The following is a 23,045-nucleotide window of genomic DNA, read 5'->3' on the forward strand; positions in this document are numbered from 1 at the left end:
AGCAAATTCTTGTAAACTTTGAAAATATTGTTTATACTAAACTGTTAATGTGTCATACTATAAGTTGATATGTTTTTCCTTCCAAGAAACACGATTAAAGTAGAATTCCCAGAGAAAAATGTAATTGGGACCATGAAAAACAAACAGCTGGAATTTCAACAATACATAAATAAATGTAGATAATAGAGTAAATATAGTTGTAGCAATCGGTGGTCATCCTGGCCATAATTAAATCAAATCAAAACAGAACAAAACCGACAGTTGATAATGGGAATTCGAAGAGTCAAAGCCAACGATAGTGCAATGATGATAGTAATGAGAATTTCAACTGTAAGTGTGATAAGATTGGATCAATGTCGTAAATCGCACGCGTTTCTTCGAGTGTCGATAAGATATTCGCAAGGCGAAATCTTCGAGGTAACAACAAATAGTTTCTTTAGCGCAACCTGAGTGCTCAAATGTGCACAATAAATAACTTTGGGGAGCTTAGCTGGGTTTGCCATAAAAGTGCAAGTTCGTCGCTGGACAACTGTCAGTTGTGAACATGTTGCTCCAGGGAATACTCTCAGTGCTTTTGATCGCTGTCGTCGGTTGCCAGGCGGCGCCCAGCATCGATGGACGTGTGGTTGGTGGTGTGGATGCCACTCAGGCGCAATTCCCGCATCAAATATCGCTGAGGAACAGCGGTTCACACAGTTGCGGTGGCTCGATCCTCTCCAGATACTGGGTGCTCACCGCTGCCCATTGCGTGAGCAATACGTATGAGAATGGCACCGTTGTCGTCTATCCCGCCAGCAATCTCAACATTCGCGCCGGCACCAACGATCGCTTCAGTGGCGGAGTTTTGGTTCAAGTCGTTGAGATCATTGTGCATGAGAATTATGGCAATTTCCTCAACGATTTGGCTGTGATGCGGGTGGAGACTCCGTTCATCTTCTCAGAGAACATTCAACCCATTTCATTGCCCAGCGAGAATACGCCAGCGAATGCGGACATCATCATATCCGGCTGGGGTCGTCTCAGTGCTGGCGGTGATCTGCCACGTTATCTGCAGTGGAACACCTTGACATCGATGACGCTGGAAGCCTGCAATGCTAGCATCGGTTATGGCTATGAGAACATGTTGTGCCTCTTGCATCCGGCCAACAATGGCGCCTGCAACGGCGACTCTGGTGGTCCGGCCCATTACAATGGCGAGGTTGTGGGCATCGCTGGCTTCGTCTACGGCGGCTGCGGTAATGTCTATCCCGATGGCTATGCTCGTGTCTACTACTTCAACGACTGGATTAGGGCACACACCGATCTTTAGAAAAGGAGCTCATGAAGTTTTCATTAGTTGGAATAAACTTTTTTTTTACCATTTAAATACTTCGAATTGTTTCTTTCCTCAAATAAGAAGTTTGTAGAATTCTTCCTATGGCTGCTATAAGCTAGTGTTTCGATTCAACTGATATTGATATAGTAATTTATGATAATATAGTGCACTAAATATCGACGCCAAGTTTCATTTAGATACCTTTGACACCGAGCGAGCAATTTGCTTTCAAACAGCCGGACAGACGGGCAGACGGATGATCAAAAACTTTTCAGCATTGAGTTGATTTTTGACTTTGATTTGTGCCTTGGGGAATCTCTAATCGATGCCTTACGCAATTTGTGCAATATTTTTAGCTATTCTATATTTTGCCATAGCGATAAGCTTCAAGTGGAAGAGATTCACTCGCCGTGTTTGCTGATCGCCTAGAAATTAAGTTTATCATTGCCCTGGGAACAGTTCCGATTGCAAGCGTGTGTCATTTTTGTTTATAGTTTGAATGAAGAACAGTGATTTGTTTATGCGATAAGCACTTGCGAACGAAAGTAGAAGACCAGCTAATAGTCATTATAAGCCTCAAATGCTGAAATCTCAGAGACGATCAAAGCTGAGGTTCTCTCTCAAACTTTAAATTTAAACACTTGAAAGATAGGTATCAAACTTGCATTAAAAAGCAACACTGATCTTGCATTTTGTGCGCGGTATATTCACGTTGAGCACACTCATCATTTAACTTACTATTTACTTCTTTTTCTTGCTGACAATGCTTCTGGGCTTCTGCTGCTGCCGTCCATCAAAGTGTCTGCTCAGTGTTTGCATGAAGTTCATTGAATATTCACGTTTAATCTTTGAATTATTTTACACAATCGCAATATAGTAGGATAGATATATTATTATATAACGTTTTCAAAGATGGAGCATTATTTAGTTGCTCTTCGCTCCATCATTAATTGGAATCCGAACATTGTTTGTTAATTAAGGTAATTGAACTCGTCTAGCTCAGGACACATCATGCACTTTATCCATTCTTAAACTGTATTCTCATCATCATCTCCGTCATCATTTAGTTGATCGCTGCCTTGGTGATGGCATTGCATGTAGATCTGTATGTCTAGTCTATAGCTAAATTGCTCGAGCCGCTGTCGAGCGAGCGGATCTCATTTGACATCGAGCGTGCGCTGGAACATGTGCATGGCCAGCGATCGCAATCCCTCGCTCACCAGCGGCACATTGCGTGGAAAATCGCATTCCCTGGCCGGTAAACCGCACAGCTGCCGTCGCAGTCGCAAATCCTGACGAGCGCTAAGCGCCCGACTGCCGGGACCACAGACATTGCCCACAAGACGCAAACGTTCAGCTGCCGCGCTTCGCAAACCCATCTGAACACAGGCCAATGGCTCCACATGCTCCGGATCGAGGAGTTCCCGATAATCGTGCACTGGCGGCTTCTTGACAGCGGATGTTGCTGTGGTTGTGGTTGTCGATGTTGTTGTGGTTGTGGTTGCTGCCTCCATTTGCGGTTCGGTCTTGATTAACGCCAGCTGCTGTTGTTCCTTCTCCTGGCGCAGCTGTTGACGCGCCTCGTCGAGCACACGACGCGCATACTCCGGGCCAGCCATCTCAAAGCTGATGCCCATGTCGAGCAGCACATGATGCGGTTGCCAGCGTTGTTTGGCCGATGTGTTGCGCTCGACGCCTTGCTGGGCGGCATGATCTGTGGCCTGTTTGCGTGTCTCCGCTATCAAACCTTGCCAGTCAACGCCCAAAGCATCGCCAATGCCTAGAGAAGAGGGAGGAGTGAAAAAGTGTGTGTTGAAATGTTTATTTCGTTTACTTTTACCTTTGTGCCTGGCGTCTTCTTCCAGTTCTCCATCGGAGATCTCCTCAAAGTCGAGCACCTCGTCCACATCCTCGCTCTTGATGCACGCCTGCACAGCTGTCGCTGGAGTCAGTGCAGCAACAGTTGCTGTTGCGCCAGTTGTTGCCACGGCAGTTGGCGTTGGCGTTGTGGCTGTTGCCGTCTTCTCGGGCTCGCTCTTGATGTGCTCATCACTGTTGGACAACGCATCTGCGGACAGCTCTTGTGTCACCTCCAACTGCAGCTCACACTTGGGCTTCACCTTGTCCGTTTTGTTGAGTATGTCATCGTCGCTGTCGCTAATCTCGCTCAGCTCTCCGTTCGTCTTGGGCTCTTGCTTCAGCTGCAGCTGCCGCAACGTGGCAGCGTCTGTTGCTGCTGCCGCATCTCCGGCACCCGCCTCGGAGGCGGAGGCGTTGCCAATGCTGCTGCTTGTGGTTGTGGGTTCGGGTGTGCCCGCAGAATCCTCGCTGGCATCCTCCTGCTTAATGCTCGTCGTCGCCAGCTTGCTCACCTGCGCCAGAATGCCCGGATTTGTGGTCGCATTCGCAGCACTTTGTGCAGCCGCCTTCGCTGCTGCAACCGCTGTTGTTGCCGCTGCCACAGCGCTGGCCTGAGCTGCCGCATTGCTGGGCTTCGCTTGGCCATGTTGCTGTTGCTGCTGCTGCTGTTGTTGTTGTTGCTGCTGCTGTTGCTGCTGGTGTTGTTGATGTTGCTGATGAGTCTGCTGCAACTGTGATGCGGCTCCCACAGCTCCACCTCCACCTCCGCCAGCTGCTGCTGCGGCTGCTGCTGTTGCTGACATGTGGGCATGCTGCTTCTTGAGGAAGCCACCGCCTCCTCCACCGCCGCCATAAGGCAATCGCTTGTGTGGAAAGCCACGCGAGCTGCCGTGATAGCCACCCGGAGGTTGCACGGGCAGCGTCATCAGCGGAGGCGGATGCGAGCGATAGCCACGCTCGCCATGCTCGTGATTGTGGGCAGCGCCTCCGCCACCGCCGCCACGTCGGAAGCCGCGTCCGGCGCCGCGTTCGCCACGCGGATGCACATGATGATGCGGCGACGAGTTGGCCGCATGATGTGCCACCGATCCGCTGTCGTTGCCAGCGTTCACATTACTCTGGACGCCGCCACGTCCAAAGCTGGGCTCATCATTGTCGCGCCAATCGTTGCTCGACTGCTGCCAGGGACGTGAGGGTTTCTCGCGCTGATCATGCTCCAGCCAAGCGGGCTCATTCTTAACGCCATCGCCGCCTACTCCGCCTCCACCACCGCCGACGCCATCCTCACGCTCATCGGCATCCCAATCGGGTTCCGAGGCCGAGTGATGTTGCTGCTGCTGTTGTTGTTGCTGCTGCTGCACTGTCGGTGGCTTTGGTCCGCCGCCGCCGCCCCGCTTGGGACCGCCCACAAAGCCGCTAGCACGTCCTGGCGTCCCATTGCCATTTCCATTGGCGCCGCCACCAGCGCTTGGACCGATTCCGCCGCCACCGCCGACGCCGCCATTGTCCTCATCCCAGTCGCGTTCCCATTCGGCGCGATAATCGCCACGCGCTGGCAAACGTTCGCGTTCTCTTTCTCGCTCGCGTTCGCGATCACGCAAGATGCGCTCTCGCTCGTCGGCATAGAGTGCCACCTCGGCGTCCAGGTCGCGATAGTCGCGCATATCGCGCGCATCGAGCCAAGCTTCGCGCTCCCGCGAGTAGCGTGCATCGAGATAGGCGCGTTTGTAGGCACTGTAAAATATAAAGACAGCAAGTGTTAGAAGTGAGTTAAAGAGAGAGAGAGAGAGAGAGAGAGCGAAAGAGAGAGAGAGAGTTTATCTTTTACCAATTCTCCTTCTTCAATATTTAAATTTACTCCAGAGTATTTTTGCTTTTAGTCAAGCTCAAACACCTTAGTTTGTACTTTAACCAGTGCTCAACTAAGACACGAGCCAGTTGTAGCTTTAAAGCATATTTGAACATTACTTCAACATGAAATTCGTAGCTGTGGGTCAGATATATCACTTGAACATTATAAAAATTAGATCTAAAGTATTGATTGAAGGCAAATGAGATGTTGTAATTAACAACAACTGTTATTTCTACGCTTAGTCAAGCTCATACACCAAAATAATTTGTCTTTTTTTCTTCTGCAATATTTAAAATTAGTCTAGAGTATTTCTGATTTTAGTCAAGTTCTCACATCTTAGCGTGAAATTCAACCATTGCTCATCTAAGACACGATATTTGCATATTTGCACATTATTTCATAATGAAATGGGTCTGATATGCCAAAAGTGAACATTACTTTTAAACTAAATGTGTAGATGTGAATTAGATATAAAGTGGATTGTCAAATCTAAAGTTCTCTGTTGGTTACTTTCTTAATGCATCTTAAGAGACGCTGCCAGCAAATTTGGTTTTTCTAGCTGTCAAAGCAGCTGATGATTAAAGATGATTAAAGGGACGGACAGACAGACAGCAGGATAGATAATTTGAAGCTATTTTGGAATGTGTTTTCTCATTGGTGCAACTATTTTCGTTTAACCATCTTAATCAGCAAATTTGGTTTTTCTAGCTGTCAAAGCAGCTGAGTTCTAGATGATTAAAGGGACGGACAGACAGACAGCAGGATAGATAATTTGAAGCTATTTTGGAATGTGGTTTCTCATTGGAGCAACTATTTTCGTTTAACCATTTTAATCAGCAAATTTGGTGTCTTTAGCTGCCAAAGCAGATGAGTTTTAGATGATTAAAGGGACGGACAGACAGACAGCAGGATAGATAATTTGAAGCTATTTTGGAATGTGTCTTTTCATTGGTGCAACGATCTTCGTTTAACCATCTTAATCAGCAAATTTGGTTTTTCTAGCTGTCAAATCAGCTGAGTTCTAGATGATTAAAGGGATGGACAGACAGACAGCAGGATAGAGAATTTGAAGCTATTTTGGAATGTGTTTTCTTATTGGTGCAACTATTTTCGATTAACCATCTTAATCAGCAAATTTGGTGTCTCTAACTGTCAAAGCAACTGAGTTCTAGATGATTAAAGGGATGGACAGACAGACAGCAGGATAAAGAAATAAAGAAGTGATATATTTTGCATCTATCAAACGATTGTCTGTCATTTGACTGTTGATCATTTGACTTACCGCTCGCGCTCCTCCTCCGAGTAGATGTCGCGTGGATCGCGCATGCGCTGTGCATAGTGTTCGGGCAGCGGACTGAGCTCTCGACGCCTCTGGCCGCCGTAGCGACGCATCTCGTCGATCAGCCCGTGACGCTCCGCCTCCAAGAACTCCTGCTCCCGCTCGTAAGCGTCCAATTCGCGCTTGTCGCGCACATGCCGTCCGCCCACACGGTCCACCGTCTCCAGGGAACGCTCGCGACTTCCGTACGGTTGCATGGCCATGTCCAGTTCACGAACACTGCCTCCAGCGACGCCATACGGTCCACCCTTCTTGCCACCGGCCACCGCTTCGTCTTCCTCGGCCTGGCGACGCATCTTCTCGCGAGCCAAACGCTCGCGTTCACGCTGTCGCTCCTGACAACGGGCCAGCGCCTCGGCGCGCTCCTTGTCGCGAGCCGCCTCGCGCTCAGCACGTTCGCGTTCACGCTCGCGGCGATCGCGTTCACGTTCGCGCAACGACAGATCATCGTGCCGCTGCAGCTTGTGCTCGTGCTGACGCTGGCGCTCATGCTCGCGTTCCACACGCTCGACGCGTTCGCGCTCTCGCTCGCGTTCACGTTCACGCTCCATGCGCTCGCGTTCTCGCTCACGCTCCAGCGACGGTGTGCGTCCGCGTGTTCGCGTCTGTATGATGATCTTCTCACGCGACATCAGCTGATGATGCAGCTGCCGTGCCGCGGGTCCGCCATTGCCATTGGGGCCCAGGCCACCGCCACCAAGGCCACCGGAGAGACCGCCGGCGCCGGGACTCTTCTGCCGCTTGCCCACCACATCCTGGTGAATGCGTATCTTGGTCGTTGTCGTGGTGCTGCTCGCTGCACCCGTTGGCGACCGGCTGCTGCCGCCCAACCGATGATGATCACGCTCCCGCTCGCGCTCTCGCTCGCGATGCACGCTGCGCAACTTTTCGCGCTCGCGTTCACGCTGCTCCTTGCTCTCGGCCCGCAAATGCTTACGCTCTGCCAGCTTCTTGAGTTTGGCCTGCGTGGCCGGAGACAATGCTCGATGGCCGTGGCCACTCAAGGCGGCCGCAGCACGTTTCTTGAGACGCGCCTCTTTTAGCTTGCGCTTGAGATGATTGCGCTTGGCCACCAGCTTCTTTTGCACATGATCCCGATCACGGTCACGCTCACGTTCGCGCTTGTCACGCTTTCGTCGCTCGTCGCCCGATGAGCTGCCCGCTCGCCGTGAACTTTTCTTCTTGCGATGATGCCGTTCGGCCGAACGCTGCTGCTGATGCGGATGACCGCCGTGGCCATGGTGGGCCTCGCGTTCGCTGTCGGAGCTGCTGTACGAACTGCTGCCGCTATCGGTGTCGGTGCTGGAGCTGTCGCTGCTGCTGTGCGCATGTCGCGACTTCTTATACCGACGCAATTGCTCTTTGGCCTTCTTCTCCATCTCCATTTACATGCATGCACCACACACACACACTCACTTTACTGTTTAATCCGCTATTCGCGCCTTTTTCTTGTCACTCAATTTACAATGTTTATGCTGTTTATGTTTATGTTTATGTGGCGTCGTTTATTTTGCAATTATGTTGCTGCTACACACACAAGTGTGACCGCACCGCACAATCGCGCAATATACCAAAAAATACACCGCGTCTGCAAGGCATGTTGTTCACAAATATACCATTGCTATATTTATATTAATTTGAATTTTCGTCTGCAAGTATAACAAAAACATTTAAATAATTTGTTAAATATATCAGCGTTTAATGTGATTAATTTATTTATATGATAGGCATTTGTTTTTTCAACTGTGTAGTGTACAGGCATAATTGACAGGGCTGCATAAGCCAATGCGAGGGCCGACGAAAAATATTATAAATGTGAGTTTCATGCATACCATAAACTACTATATAATAAAACATAATTTATTGACACTTATAAAAACCCTGTAAGTGCAAAAAATGAAATAGTTTCCGAGTTGTACGGCTTTCTACATTGGAATCAGCTGGCACGCGCAGCTAGTTCAGCGACAGGTGAACGAAACATCTGTGCATTGCATTGCTTTAAAATCCCCCATAGATGGCGCTAACAACAGGTTCCTATTATGGCGCCACACAATTTAAATGAATACACAATTAGAACTTTACAACAGCCCTTTAGGTTTTTTTTTTAAATCCTTGGCTAATCACTAAATATTTGATAATACATTCGAATAATTTATTGTACATCTGAACAGGCTTTTTGTTTGTCGTTTTGTCTGTTTTGTGCAATTGCGCTTTAAGCGTTCTTATAATGTTGTGTTAGTTCATGCCAAAAATAAAAATTCACGAAATTTAATTTATAAACAAATATATAGAGGGTAGGTAGTATAGGAATTACAACAGCAATATAGAATGAATGCATACTACAATTTGCGTAGCTTTTCGGGTACAATTACTGGATTATCGCGACGTATTTCGCTGGCACCCAATTCGCGATAATCAAAGCTGCAATCATGGCGGTCGCTGTAACGATGAAAGGCGCAAAATGTGCCACCACAGCGACACGCAAATCCGCCGGTTAATCCAAATTTCTTGCCGCACTTGTCACAACCTTTTGGCTTCGGTGGCAGCTCCTCCGGTTGCGGTTCAGCTCCGTTGGCAGCGCCGCCAGCACTCGAGACGGCAGCCCCATTGTCTTCATCGGCAGCAACTGGTTGCACTTTGCTCTCGTCCTGATTATAATGACTGTTCACTGAAGCAATATCGGCCATCTGTTTGTCACTGCCTTCGATTATATCGTCAGCTTTGATTTGCGGGGAGGAGACGGTGTTCTGCTTGTTGCTATTGGCAGTTGTGTCAATTTGAGTGGCTATCGCCGAGTCAATTTTGTCGATTGTACCATCCTTCGGTTTACCAAAATCGCGTATATTACTGTTTTCCATCTTTGCCGGTTATTTGTTTTCAGATTGGTTTTGTCAAAGCCTTCAGAGTCTTCAATTTGTTGAATTTTGTTGCCTAAGTCTACTGTGACTGATTACTGTTGCCTTCAGATGCTAAACATTGTCAAATAGAAAAACAAAATGAAAACATTTGTCTTTTCGTAATCTATCGATAATCGATAACACTTACCACACCAACGAACATTGAACAGCAAGCAGTATCGATTATTTACTTTGACGTTACTTTTAAGCATTGCCATTGATTACATCCAGCATGTAGTGTCGATACCAATCGCCCACTGGAGTGCGCAGTATACATACAAACGCCTTGTAACACCAGTCGATTGCGTTGCCCGTCGAAGTGCGCCGAGCACGCGCATTGCAGCCGCCGATGGCTGGCAAGGCTTGCTCCACATTGAAGCGATGCGGTCCACCGTAGGTCTGCACAATGCGCATGCTATTGAAGCCATCGTTATCCTCCCACAGCTGCAGCTGCGTCCAAAAGCAGTGCAGATAGCGTTGCACCCACAGCTCGTTCGCATACTCGAGCCGATCGAGTGTTCGTCTCTGTTCGGCTGTTAGCCGACCGCTGCGAGTGCATTCGTCACGTGCGCGCACTATGGCCAGCGATTGTGGCGACCTCGCGCGCAGCAGCGGCAGCAGTGTGAACTACAAAATGCAAAGCTCGATTAATTGATTCGTCACGTGCGCGCACAATGGCCAGCGATTGTGGCGACCTCGCGCGCAGTAGCGGCAGCAGTGTGAACTACAAAATGCAAAGCTCGATTAACTGAACTGAACTGAACTGCTGTTTATCGATTAACTGAACTGAACTGTTGTTTATCGACCTATCGGTTTTGAACTGCATGTAATTTACTTTTGTTTTATCTCTCTATCTTTATGTGACAGCTTAATTTAGTTGTATATATACAATTTAATTTTTTTCATTAGTTGCTGCAATTTATCTCAGCTTGGCACGATTTAAACAAGCTTAACTGGTATTGAAAATAATGGTATAAAGCGACTTACGAGTAACGTTAATACGAACTGACATTGTATTAATATCATCTCGGGTCCACAGATGAAGCTGCACTGAGACGAAAAAACATTGCAAATAGTACTCAGAAGATTTGAATTGAAAGCAACTATTAATTTAAAGACTGCACTTATCTCACTTGAAGATTAACTGGAGAGCAGGCAGCCCAGTTTTCTCTATTCTACTCATGTTGGACTGCTGCAATCAGTGGAGCGTGGCAGGAGGGAGGATTGGGGGGCGGGAGCAGAGGTTAAGGTGACGTAAGCAAGGGGCATTTGGCACGTTAACGTAACGTGAATGAGAAGCCCAACAGCGATGCGATATCCATATCCAGTTGGGTAACCAAAGCGAATTCGATTGGCAGTCACAGCTGCTGCTCGTCATCTGTTTTATGTTAACACATAAGTCGCTGTATATGCCGTACATATACGATTATAGCCAGATAGATGTACGATCTACGATCTACGATGTGTCTATGTGGATCATGTGCATATGGAACGCAGCGGCAGCATTTCATTTTTCCTAAGATTCCAACGTTCGCATTTTGGTTGCTTGTAAACAACTTTTTTTTTTCCTTTTTTTTTGGTTTTTGTATGTTTCGACGCGATTTTCTCGATTATTTTTTGTGATCTTGCAAATGCCAAATTAAAAAAAAGAAACAAGGAAAAGAAAAATCCATAACCCCCACTTCGGTGCTCTCAGTGCCAGATCCAAGATCACATCGAAAAGCAAATCAAATTGAATTCGATTCGACAGGCAACCGAAACGAGCGCAATAAAATTGATTGCGTTTAAGTGTATTAAAATCAAATAGAAATTTAGCAAATCTCTTCGGATTATAGATGGGGGGATCTGCCATCTGGACGTGATCATTGTGGGGGCGATCGCTTGCAATCTCTTTGAAAATGTCCATGTCGCCCGCACATTTGACATTACGATAAACCAAGTTTGGCATGTACCAAGATCAGTCAGTCATACTATAATATGTCATCGATTGGATTAACCAGCCGAGAACACAAGATCGCATATTGCATGAAGGACGTCTATAAACATAAAGTTAAGGAAATAAATCTCACAATAACTCAATGAATTCTCGATGATCGTATCGTTCTAATTAGAATCCATTTGCATCGCATTCCTTTCTGTTGTTTTCCAGGAAGTCAAACCACCAAAGAACATAGATCTATATAAATAGTGTGGATAGATGAGTCAGGCAATTAGACTAATGGCAATATTAGTTTGACATTATCAGTTGTCAGCGTTGACAGCTAAACAGGATTTTATTCCGAAATTATTAACTGACAATGACAAGGTATTGATGATGGTATTGATGATGGCTTTGTCAGGCACTTTGGCTAATGCAAAATGCAATTGGACAATGTGGTAGAATGTCACTCAAGTTTGACAAGCTTCAGCGACAGGTGAGAGACAGAGAGAGATATATGTATAGAGGTGGTTGCACATTTGGTTGTATGCAACGGAACAGGAAAACATTTCGTTCAAAGTATTGCATTTAATTGCAAATTTATATGGCACACTAGTTGACTGTGGTGCGTATGAATGGGAGGGGTTGACTGTGGGGCGACGGGGTGACGGGCGAAACGCTGCGGGGCAATGTGGGCATGTCAACTCAACGCCAAATTTGCCGCCATCAACTGACGCCGTCGTCGCCATCATGACAAAGTCGCGCAAATATTTTAATTGCAATTTTTTTCTCTCACATTTGTTGTTGTTGTTGTCGTTGTTGTTGTGACCGTCGTTGGCGTTGGTCGCTTCGCATTTTGCTACCTTAAAATTATAAGTAAAATTAACAATTTTTAATTGACTCTGAAAATTAAAACAGCAGCATCGCTGCCGGCGAGCTCGGCATTCACAATTTTCAGCAAATTTTCATAGATATATGTATGTTTATTTTTTTGTGTGCAATAAATTGCAAAATATTATTTTAGTATGCAGATGTTCGCTGCAAAGCGCGAGATCGACTACATTAAAATGTTGCCTTTGTTACACTTGCTGTTTGAATCTAGTGTCCGTTACTTAGTTATCGAACGACCTCCTGCTAAAATAAACAATCGATAACAATAATACTAAGCTTAAGCTATCGAACGACTTCCAGCCAAGATTAGTTATCGACAACAATAATACTACGCCTGCAGCATAGACATAATTAGCAAAACGAATTGATGTATTTGTTACGGTTAACAGGGTATGCTCAATTCGATCATTTTGAGATGAGAACACTCTCACTTGTTGTCTTTGGGCATTTACAGCAATTTGTTGCATTTTCAGCCCACGCGACGTGTCTTTGTATGTTGTGTGACACACACACACACACACGCGCGCGCACCCATACATACATACATATATACAGACGGACATGCCAGTATTTTTTTTGTAGTATTTCTTGTTGTTGTTATAGTATTTTTGCTACAGCGGAAGCGTTGGCCACATGACGTTAGGCCAGGTTGGCAAGTGGAGCGCTTTTTATTTGAAGATTGGCGTAATGCTGGGCTGGAGAGTGGGGGAGGGAATAGCGTAGAGATCTGTTGCGATATTAGGGCGACAATTTTCGACATGGACGATGACATAGCAATGGCGTCGCATTCTCAATTGCCAACGGCGCGTAACGCAGGCGCGTGAAAAAGCGCCAACAAATAATGCAAGCATTTCATTTCGCAAGGTATTTTGCAATTCTTGAATTTTATTACATTATTATGAGAATGTTTGTTGTTGTTGCCTACAATTCCTACAATTGCCATTAATAGTACACACACGAGTCGTCCGCTTGATTTGTTTTCATTTATTTCAATTTTATTAAATTAAAGTTGTTGTTGTTGCGGCGCTTTCGTTGGCAACGCGAATCTTTTGCGTTGGCAACATTTTTCGCCAATTTATAGTCTACGATGCCTACTGAACCAAATAGTCAATGTGTCAAACCCGTCAGTATGGTGGAAAGTGGGGGACGAAGGTGGAAGGTGGGGGGTGGTGGTGGTGGTGCTGCATGAATAGTGCAAACAGGACATGTTGGCGACATGGGCGTTAGTCAATTCGCAAGTTGTTTTTGTCTATCAAATATTGTTGGCATACTACTGGTAAATGAATGGGAAGGTGCACGTGATTTCCTATATGTACATGCAATTAAAAACATATGTACATATTTACATATGTAAGTATGTATTCATTTATTTATTCATTGGACCCAACTGTCACCTAATTAAACTGTTTTGAAATGTTGCCGCATATGCTATGCAAATGAATTTAAAATTAAACTCATTTTGTTCATCGTTGAATGGTCAATTCGATAACAACTATGAACATTTTTATCGGCATTCAGCTTGAATGTTTGTGCGCATGTATAAGTGTGACATTGTTTGGCATGCATGCATGCATTCATGTGTGTGTGTGTGCGTAAGTAACTCACGCACGTGTTGCTGCAGTAAAAGAGCAAGCGCGTCGGCCATGTTTTTTTTTGAGCATGCGCGACAGAAGCAGACAAATATTGAAGTTCATGTGTGCTTACTACATACATATGTATGTATGTATAGCTGTCCCGTTCACAGGTAAAACGGGTTGTCTGCTGCGAATGTTTCACAAAATTGTTGCATATTTATTGACTTAATTAGTTGAACTAGTACGAAATCTGCATTATATTATGTGTTTGCAAATACCTAATAGATTATCTGGTCGATGCTATTTGCTTCCTGAGCGAGCTGTCATGACCGACGATGCGGTCGGCAGTCGGCAGTCGACAATCGGCGCATATTTCACATATTATTATGTGACGGACGAGACGATTAATTACGGATCGCATCGGGTACAACAATCGAGAAACAGCAAACAGCAGCAAGCCGAACAATTCGCAAGGAATGTCAGATGATTTAAGCTCTCGAATGTACGTATAAACATACATACATACATACATTCACGGTATACACTTTTCCCTTCGATCCCTGGTTGCAGCAAGTGTTTCAGTCACCGTATCGCTCCATTCGGCATTTTTGGCGCAACTCCAGAAGACTGTCAAAATTGCACAAGTCCGTGACGATGCCACCGGGGGTGAAAGGGCGGTGAAGTGCGGGGGTAGTGGGGGTAGCTGTACCGCCCGAACTCATTCGTCCATTCAACTGGGCGCATTTGAGGCATTCAACCGCACGGGGCGCGCAATGTTTGTTTTGCCTGCGAAGTGTGTAGTATAAATGTGTACACATGGATGTATGTATGTATGCATGTATGTATGTAGTGGTGCTACATGCTCTTCTGTAGGTACATCAATCCATCCAGCAATAGACATCTGCAGCCGTTGCTGTCAGCTATGTACGGTGGCATCGTTAATCTTGCCCGATCGTTGCGCTTAACACTTGTAATCCGCATTTGCCTGGCTGCCTGTTGAGTGTCCGATGATTGCCAAGCACCGCATCTCACCCCACCCCACCCTAACTCACCTCACCTCTACTCACCACGCTCCACTGTCTGACAGGAGCGTAGGTGTAGCTATAGCTGCACTTTCTCAACTATCGCCGTCTCTGTCGCTCTAATCCACACACTATCCCTTACTTTATCTCACCTGCTCTCTACGGCAACATTTCAAAGCGGTTTCAACTTGTTCGATTCGTAAAACTGTTTCGCGAAAGCAACTATATTAAATAGATAGAAGTGCAATCAACTGATTCTATGCATTGATTTCTTAATTACTTAAACTTATATAGAACATAGATTCTATAGATTGTATACTTCAAATAATAGTATAATGTTGGAAAATAAAAAAGTTCTTATTTTCATTTTCCACTTACTTATACTTAAAATTCAATATCAAACATTGTCATCTCGTTGTCAAGCAATATGAATGAAATATCTGAAATCAATTGTTGAAATTAATATTTGTCTTAATAATAATTATTTTTGTATTGTTCTACATGAGATGTTGACATTTAGAAAATAAATTCGAAATTCGAAAGAAATGAATGAAACAAATTGTAATATAAATAAATAAATTACACACACTTTTAATTCGACTTAGCTAATTTAATTATTTAATTTGTCTAGTCACATTGAAAATTATAATAATTTTAATCGAAAGTAATCTAGGCATATGATTATCGTACTGATCTTAATGATCATTATTAGCGTTATTAGCGATCTTCAATGATGGGAAAGAACTTTTCTTCGCATTTTCTTCGCCGCCGCAGCACGTTCGCCTCACCTCACCGCACCTCACCTCCCCCCGCCACGCCTCGCAACGTCGCTTCGTCGTCGTCGTCGTCTGGCAAGCAGCCGAAATGCCAAATGAATTTTCGGCTCTTGTGCGAAAACATTTTCCGACATTTTCCGACATAAAAATCATGTAAAACTGGAAAACGGCGACAGTTTGCAAACGGCAGCCGCGAAATACGCGCCAACCAAAAAAAAAGCCTAAAAAAGAAAAGAACTCTACAAAATTCCCCCAAAAAAGAAAACTTTTTAAAAAATTTTAAAGTGCGATTCCAAATTAATTGAACTGACTTTTGAGACTGAATATTGAAACTGTGTTTTGTTTTTTTTTTCTTGTTGTTTGTGAACTGTGAGTGTGAGTGTGTGTGTTCGTGTGCGTGTGTGTGTCCTTAAACACTCTCAAGGCTGTGCATAAAGTTCGATTCGTTTCGTTTCGTTTCGATTTGAAGTTGAAGCAAAATGATTTGCCCGAAGCGCACATCGGAGTTGCTGGATCTGCATCTGGCGCCGTTCAAGGACAAGGATCCCGCCTGGGAGGTGGGCGTATCGAAGATCGCCGGACGCGGAGTGATGGCCACTCGACATCTGAAGCGTGGCGAGATCATCTTTCAGGATAGTCCGCTCCTCATTGGATTGGCTGCCCACGAGGAGGATTCGCTGAACTCGTGCAGCGTGTGCTTCAAAGTGCTGCCGGATACGAGATTCATGTGCCGTCAGGGCTGCGGTTTGCCCGTCTGCAGTCTGTGCTCGAAGAAGAAACAGCACAAGTCCGACTGCGATATGTTCAAGTCGTGGGGCCCCAACGAACCGGATGTGGCCAATTCCGTGATCATTCGTTTGCTATGCGTTGCGCGTGCCATCAATTTGTCGAAAGATCAGCGCGATTTAATCTATTGCCTGCAGGCCAATTTGGACAACAATCATCGCACCGAAGTCCGCAATGCGGCCAAATGCTTTAAGAATTTCCCCACCGACAAGAAGCTGGTGGAGATCATGAATCGCACTGTCGCCGTGTTGCGTACGAATGGCTTCGATAAGACAACGGACCGGACGACGGACAATCAGGAGTTCAACTATCGCGCCCTCTATCCCCTGTTTGGTGTGATGAATCACGATTGCATTCCCAATTCGTACTACACCTTCGATGAGAAGACCAACAATATGATCGTGCGTGCCGCTGTCGATATCCTCGAGGGCGAGGAGATAACCACAACCTATACGAAACTCTTCACCGGCAACATTGCGCGACATCTCTTCCTCAAGATGAAGAAGGGCTTCACTTGCAAGTGTCCACGCTGCTCCGATTCAACGGTAAGAAAAGAGTGCTGCACATTTGAATATGTTTCTTGTTATTAGTTTGGAGATTTACATACATTCAAACTTTGAACTAGGGAATAGTTTGTATTCTCCAAGTTAAGAACCTTAAATATTTAAAATTAGAATCGATTTATAGCTATAGCTAACAAGACAGTAATTTAATAACGGTCAGCAGAATATATAAATACGTTGGAAAATTTTAAATGAATATTAAAAAAACGAAGTAGAAAGTGTATTTTAAAAATAAAAAGATTAGAAATTCTTAGTTTGGAGATTTACATTCATTCAAACTTTGAACTAGGGAATAGTTTGTATTCTCCAAGAAGATTTTCAAGTTAAGAATCTTAAATATTTAAAATTAGGATCGATTTATAGCTATAGCTAGCAAGACAGTAATTTAATAACGGTCAGCAACATATCATATATGAAAATGTTGGAAAATATTAAATGAATATTAAAAAAACGTTTTAGTAGAAAGTGTATTTTAAAAGTAAAAAGATTGGAAATTCTTAGTTTGGAGATTTACATTCATTCAAACTTTGAACTAGGGAATAGTTTGTATTCTCCAAAATGATTTTAAAGTTATATTTAAAATTTGGATCGATTTATAGCTAACAAAACAGTAATTTAAAAACAGTCAGCAACATATATAAAAATTTTGGAAAATTTTAAATGAATATTAAAAACACGTTTTAGTAGAAAGTGTATTTTAAAAGTAAAAAGATTAGAAATTCGATTACAATTCAATATTGAATGCATTTAATAATGGAAAAGTATTCTTACTTTTCAAAACGAAATCAAACGTATAAAATAATAATTTTTGATACTCAACATTGATTGAATTTCAAGAGTGATAAAATATAAATTTTTGATATTCCATATTGAATGTATTTTAAATGGGAAAATTAACAATTTTTTAATACGAAATAAAGCTGTTAAAATAATAATATTTGATATTCAATATTGAATAAATTTCAAAATAGAAAAGTTAGAAATTCTTCAGAACGTAGTCAAACGAATAAAATAAGAATTTTTGTATTTTAAAAATGGAAAGCTTAGAAATTCTTTTATACGACAATAAGTACTTAGTTAGTTGGTAATTTTTCCAATAATAATTTTTGATATTCAATATTGAACTAATTTCAAAAATGGAAAGATTTAAAAATTTTTAATACGAAATTAAGCTGATTTTGATTAAATTTTAAAAATGGAAAAATAAGAAATTTTTTGAAACGAAGTTAAACGGAAGAAATTATAATTTTTGCTCTGCAATTTTAGCTGTTGAAGCAAAGCAAGTAATTATATTTAAATATAATTTTCGAAATAGGAAAAGTGATTAAACTTTTCGTTGGATTTAAAGAAATAAGGGATCAAGACAGAAAGAATATGTAGAAAAAAGTTGTAAAATCAAGATTTTGGTCCTAATACTAAGAATTTTGGACAAAAATGCGTCAATAACTTGAAAATTTGAAGGTTAGGAAACACAACACGATTTCTAGAACTAAGCTATGACCAAAAACAGTCAAATCTAGATAAAAAATATCGTAGGAATTTCGATGGATTACAGAATTTTGTAAGCTATATGTAGAATTTTTGCTCTTATTTTGATAATTTGGCATTTTGCAGACTAAAGTTCTTAGTGAACTTATTTAAAGAACACAATTTAAAAATTAAGATGAATGTTCTCGATTAGAACTTGTTTTTTTTTTTTAGTGTAGAAGTAGAAATTGGTAAATGAAGTCATGACATTTAGTTTCTACACAGATCTTAAGATTCTGAATGCTTCAGCTGAACAAATGGATTATTTAAGAGGAGAGAGGGTATCTCCATCAGTCAGTGTGCAACGATTTATGGGATCGTTTTGCTAGTTAAGACACAAATTGCAAATGCAACAATTACTTTACTTTTGCGGCACACTGTTTTGACTTTTGATTGAGTGTGGAGAGCGATCCCCAAAGATTGCGATTGCGATTTGGATTGTGTGTGATTGCGAGAGATTTCAACAGAATATCTCATCTCAATCGATGGGCAATTGTGATGAAGGTGTCGATTGATTCCAGCAGCTGTATAAACTACTTTACCACTTGTTCGACTACAAGTCTGTGTGTGTGTGTGTGTGTGTTTGTTTTGATAGTGTGCACATATCGAAAGTGAGGTAAATGGAATGAATTGGGCATCTTATTTGCATGGAACTTACGATCCATCAAAGACAACAATCTTCCATTCCAAATACTATACAAATACAAATACAAATGTAATTGTAGTTGTAGTTTAGTTATTTCTCTTGAATTTTCTGTCTTTTCGAGTCTTCGCTTCGAGCAGCACAAAACAATGAAAATGCACATTAAGGATTTCCTGTGCCCATCGCAGTTCATCCGGCAATTAAACACACACAATGTTTTTGTTGCTGTTATTGTTATTTGCTGTTGCTGTTGATGATGTCGATGTCGATGTTGATGTTGTTGATGTTGATGTTGTTATTATTTTTGTTGGCCGTTGTGGTCATAAATTGCGCGCAGCTTCCAGGCGCAGCAGCAACAAGTGGCAAAAATTGCAAAACGCGCGCGCAAAAACAACACAAAAATATCAGCAACAACAACAACAATAACAACAACAACGCCACACACACACACAGAACACAACACAAATGTGAGTGTGTGTTTATTTTTAACAACAACGCAAAGGCAATTCAATTAAATCACAAATAAATATGTATTTCGATACGCTTTCAACTTGCATAAATATCTCAAATAGAATTTCGCATGCCTCCAAAATCTGTATCTGTATCTTTGCAGTCGTGCGATTCAAGTTTAATATATTTCAATCGATTAATACTATCGATATTTTGAAGTCAGTTTAAGTTAATTACAAGTCGAAATCTTTGAATTATTACCTGATGATCGACAGTCATCAAAAACAGACTCTTTTACCACTTCACTCAATCGAAAGACCCTCGCCATGTTCCGTTACTATCGATTAATACTATCGATATAAGCAAATTAAAAATGGTCGAAACTTTTGAAATATGTATTACTTATTACATATTTTTTGTTTATCGAAACAGAATTTGATATGCCTACAAAATTTGTATCTGTATATCATTGCAGATTTTTATTTCTACAACTTTCATATATCTTAATGATAATGATCGGCAATCATTAAAAATTGTCCCATTTACCACTGCGCTCAATCGAATAAAGTTTAAAATGTTACTATCGATTAATACTAACGATATTTTAAAAATAGTCGAAACCCTTGAATTAATACGTGTTGTTAGCCATATTTTTTGTTAAGGATCAAAATAACTTTGTGATTTTTTACTTCATAATAAAAGTAAATATCTTAATTAGAATTTCGCGTGCCTCCAAAATCTGTATCGGTATATATGTAATATTTGCAGTCTTCCACCACTTTTAGATAGCTACTATATATGATGATGATCGACAGTCATCAAAATTGGTCCCCTTTGCCATTTCGATCAGCCACTGTGCTCAATCTCAATCGAATGGCCCTCGCCTTGTCGCGCGCGTTTTATGACTTTTCATTTTTTTATTGGCATTTCTCAGATACACAGCCAGCTACAGCTAGAGATCTTCTCTCTAATTTTTGTTTTCTTGGCCATGGTCAGAGAGATGGAAAGCGTGTGGTTTGATTTGACATTCGTTCTGTTCTGTTTACTGTTGGCTCCTCGATATCATTAAAAGCTATTTAAGTGCCACCGAAATAATTGCCAGCATCTTCATCATGGCGCTTAAGTACATCATTTGTCAACAGCCAAACTGCTGTTGCCTTAGATTTGGTGCCCAAAAAGGCTGCGTGGGTGCGAGAAAGGCCTCAAGTTCATCTTCGGTTCACTGAACTTGCAATTAAATGTTTTAGGGCCTCGCTAGAGATGAGTCACATGATAAACTATCGATTGTGCTTGAAACTATCGTATTTGATAAATTAAAAAAAAAAAACGCAACTTTAAAGGACTTTGAAACGACGCCTTAAATTATTCTGTCAAAAGTAAACGCCATGAATATATATTTCATTTTTATGACAAATATTAATAATGCTTTTCATTATTAACTGTTTGCGGAAAAAATATAGACCTAATATAAATGATATAATATTTAAATGTGAGTCAATTGTACAGTGTACCACAGATTTAACATATAAAGTGGCAGCACTTGAATGACAAGTGGGCAGCGTTATAGCCTTAAGTCAGACAGACATTAAAGTTAGAGAATTTGAGGCAATTGACAACACCGAGTGTCGACGCCAAAGTATTTATCGTGCACTTGCCAAGGCACTTAAACTGTTCAGATGCATATAGTCGATATATGCGAAGCAGTTGCTGGGAAAATAAACGCAACCATAATTCAAAGCATTGTACACAATTAATTTATTACTGTCGTACTTTTCGTTGAAATTTATGGCTTGCAAATTAGCCGAAATATTCCAAGATCTCGTCAGCTCAAAAAAACGGAGAAAAAAGAAAAAAATTGAAGGAATTAAAGAAACAATGACGTGTCTAACCTTCGAAATGGGGGCAGCTAAAGCTTTTGAGATCTTTTCAAATCTCGTCGATCGGTTTTGGCATTTTTGGATATTTGTCAGATCTCGAAATGATCTCTCGCTCGCTCTCTCTTTCTCTCTCTCTCTCTCCTTGTCTCTCCATACAATTCGTTAATAAGAATCACCATGTTTTTTATGTGTCAATTTATTTATGATCTGCATAGAAACGTATACATATAAATTTGAGTTAGCTCTGATATACTTATAGATAGATGGATAGATATGTATCTCTGTGGCGTATTTTTAGCGCATCTGTTCAAGCAGGAATGTTAGAAATTTGTTTGCCTTAGCGAACCATGAACCATTTGAAGTGACTTCCAACTAATCCGTTTGAAATCTCTCACATTGATGATTGCAGGAGAAAGGCGCCTTCATATCGGGTCTCTACTGTCGCGACACCAATTGCACGGGTCTCGTGGTCCCGGAGATAACGGGACTGCCGCATCCCAATTGGAATTGTTTGGTGTGCAAGCAGAAATCGACGCATGCTCAGATGATGAAGTCACAGGATTTCGCAAGCGGTGCCATCAATGCCAAGGCCAATTCGAATTCGTTGCGTACTCTGGTGCATTATTTGAACGAGAAGAGCGACAGCTTCATACCGAACAGCAATTATGTGGTGATCGATGCCAAGATGAGTGTCCTCAATCGCCTTGCCGTTGGTCGCGAGGATTGCAACGAGGATCTGGAGTCGAGTACGAAGTGGCGCTATTGCCGTGACATCACACAGGTCATGGACAAGCTGGGCTTGGGTGATTCGCTCTTGCGCACACAGCTCGAGACGGTGTTCCGCAAGGAGGAGGAGCGTCGGGCCAAGAAGCAACTGGAGCTCGCCGAGAAGCAGCGTCAACAGGCCGAACTCGAGGCGAAGGCAGCCGAGGCCGATAAATTGCTTGCCGCCTTGGCTGTCGAGGGCGATGCAGCGACCGCTGTTGCTCCTCCAGAGCAGTCCTAAGGAGGATCTGCTCTGCTATCCTGCTATCCTGCTGGGTGCTAATGCTCCCTCTTTTTCCCCAATCCCAATCCCTGCCCCAGCCCCGACAGCAGTTCACTTCTCGTATTTTTTTTTTGTGTGTTTGTTTTACGTCGTCTCGTATTTGTATTTATTTATTTATAATCAATTAAAATATATATACATACTCGTACATACTAAAACACTTTGTATCTTGTTTTCCTTTTCCTTTGAATTCGCATTTCTTTTAAATTGTTTCGTTTTCTCTTTGCACCTTGGGAACGCCAGACACGCATTGCTTGCTGGCTGGCTTTAGCATCGATTTGTCAAAACGTTTTCTAATCCCAATGTCAGCGAAAGTTTCTTTATGAATATTGTGATAATTCTTAGTTCGCTATACCCTGCATACATTTCGAAAATGGGGTATATTTAGTGGATAGTAGGCAAGTAACAGGCAGTAAATGTTACTATCGATTAATACTATCGATATGTTCTGCAAGTTGTAATTCTTTCTACTCTATGGGAAACTCATTTTAAGTTAATGTACAAGAATATTAAAAATGGTGGCACTAAATTGTATTACAAGTTAAAGCCGTACTATCGATTAATACTATCGATATTTTCTAAGATTTGTAATTGGTGCTACTATGGAAAACTCATTAAAAATGGTGGCACTACATTGTATCACAAGTTAAAGTCGTACTATCGATTAATACTATCGATATTTTCTAAGAGTTGTAATTGGTTCTACT

At 42.5% G+C, this 23,045-nt stretch overlaps 4 protein-coding genes across 5 annotated transcripts; 2 read left to right on the forward strand and 2 right to left on the reverse strand.

The window, feature by feature from the left end:
- The first annotated feature begins 349 nt into the window (after positions 1-349).
- On the forward strand, positions 350-1,366 carry LOC117564399 (serine protease SP24D-like). The gene has a single exon (XM_034243126.2). It carries the CDS (start codon positions 545-547, stop codon positions 1,307-1,309), a length of 765 nt encoding a protein of 254 aa, XP_034099017.1. The 5' UTR covers positions 350-544; the 3' UTR covers positions 1,310-1,366.
- A 729-nt stretch (positions 1,367-2,095) lies between these two features.
- Positions 2,096-8,007, reverse strand: LOC117568971 (fl(2)d-associated complex component). The gene is made up of 3 exons (XM_034249933.2): positions 6,310-8,007; positions 3,156-4,909; positions 2,096-3,095 (listed from the first exon to the last, which is right to left on the reverse strand). The coding sequence occupies exons 1-3, from the start codon at positions 7,749-7,751 to the stop codon at positions 2,473-2,475; spliced, it is 3,819 nt and encodes a 1,272-aa protein (XP_034105824.1). The 5' UTR covers positions 7,752-8,007; the 3' UTR covers positions 2,096-2,472.
- Positions 8,008-8,633: 626 nt separating this feature from the next.
- Positions 8,634-10,352, reverse strand: LOC117578225 (uncharacterized). Of its 2 annotated transcripts, XM_034263598.2 has the most exons (3): positions 10,251-10,352; positions 9,412-9,890; positions 9,203-9,335 (listed from the first exon to the last, which is right to left on the reverse strand). In XM_034263598.2, exons 1-2 carry the CDS (start codon positions 10,287-10,289, stop codon positions 9,468-9,470), a joined length of 462 nt encoding a protein of 153 aa, XP_034119489.1. In that variant the 5' UTR covers positions 10,290-10,352; the 3' UTR covers positions 9,203-9,335; positions 9,412-9,467. The 2 variants fall into 2 exon arrangements, with proteins under 2 accessions (XP_051857881.1, XP_034119489.1); XM_052001921.1 differs by lacking the exon at positions 10,251-10,352 and having other exon boundaries at positions 8,634-9,335; positions 9,412-9,524.
- A 5,305-nt stretch (positions 10,353-15,657) lies between these two features.
- LOC117578220 (SET domain-containing protein SmydA-8) lies at positions 15,658-22,496 on the forward strand. The gene is made up of 2 exons (XM_034263594.2): positions 15,658-16,775; positions 21,700-22,496. Exons 1-2 carry the CDS (start codon positions 15,924-15,926, stop codon positions 22,294-22,296), a joined length of 1,449 nt encoding a protein of 482 aa, XP_034119485.1. The 5' UTR covers positions 15,658-15,923; the 3' UTR covers positions 22,297-22,496.
- Positions 22,497-23,045: the final 549 nt, after the last annotated feature.

The sequence above is a fragment of the Drosophila albomicans genome, chromosome X, assembly GCF_009650485.2.
Source record: "Drosophila albomicans strain 15112-1751.03 chromosome X, ASM965048v2, whole genome shotgun sequence".
Taxonomy (NCBI): Eukaryota; Metazoa; Arthropoda; class Insecta; order Diptera; family Drosophilidae; genus Drosophila; species Drosophila albomicans.

Excerpts from the sequence above, each read along its gene's own strand:
- LOC117564399 (XM_034243126.2), top strand. The coding sequence starts at position 545 with ATGTTGCTCCAGGGAATACTCTCAGTGCTTTTGATCGCTGTCGTCGGT.
- LOC117568971 (XM_034249933.2), bottom strand. The coding sequence starts at position 7,751 with ATGGAGATGGAGAAGAAGGCCAAAGAGCAATTGCGTCGGTATAAGAAG. Across the intron at positions 4,910-6,309 it reads TCGGAGGAGGAGCGCGAGCG|TGCCTACAAACGCGCCTATC; the intron begins GTAAGTCAAATG and ends TATATTTTACAG. Across the intron at positions 3,096-3,155 it reads AGAAGACGCCAGGCACAAAG|GCATTGGCGATGCTTTGGGC; the intron begins GTAAAAGTAAAC and ends CCTCTTCTCTAG.
- LOC117578225 (XM_052001921.1), bottom strand. The coding sequence starts at position 9,224 with ATGGAAAACAGTAATATACGCGATTTTGGTAAACCGAAGGATGGTACA.
- LOC117578220 (XM_034263594.2), top strand. The coding sequence starts at position 15,924 with ATGATTTGCCCGAAGCGCACATCGGAGTTGCTGGATCTGCATCTGGCG. Across the intron at positions 16,776-21,699 it reads CACGCTGCTCCGATTCAACG|GAGAAAGGCGCCTTCATATC; the intron begins GTAAGAAAAGAG and ends TGATGATTGCAG.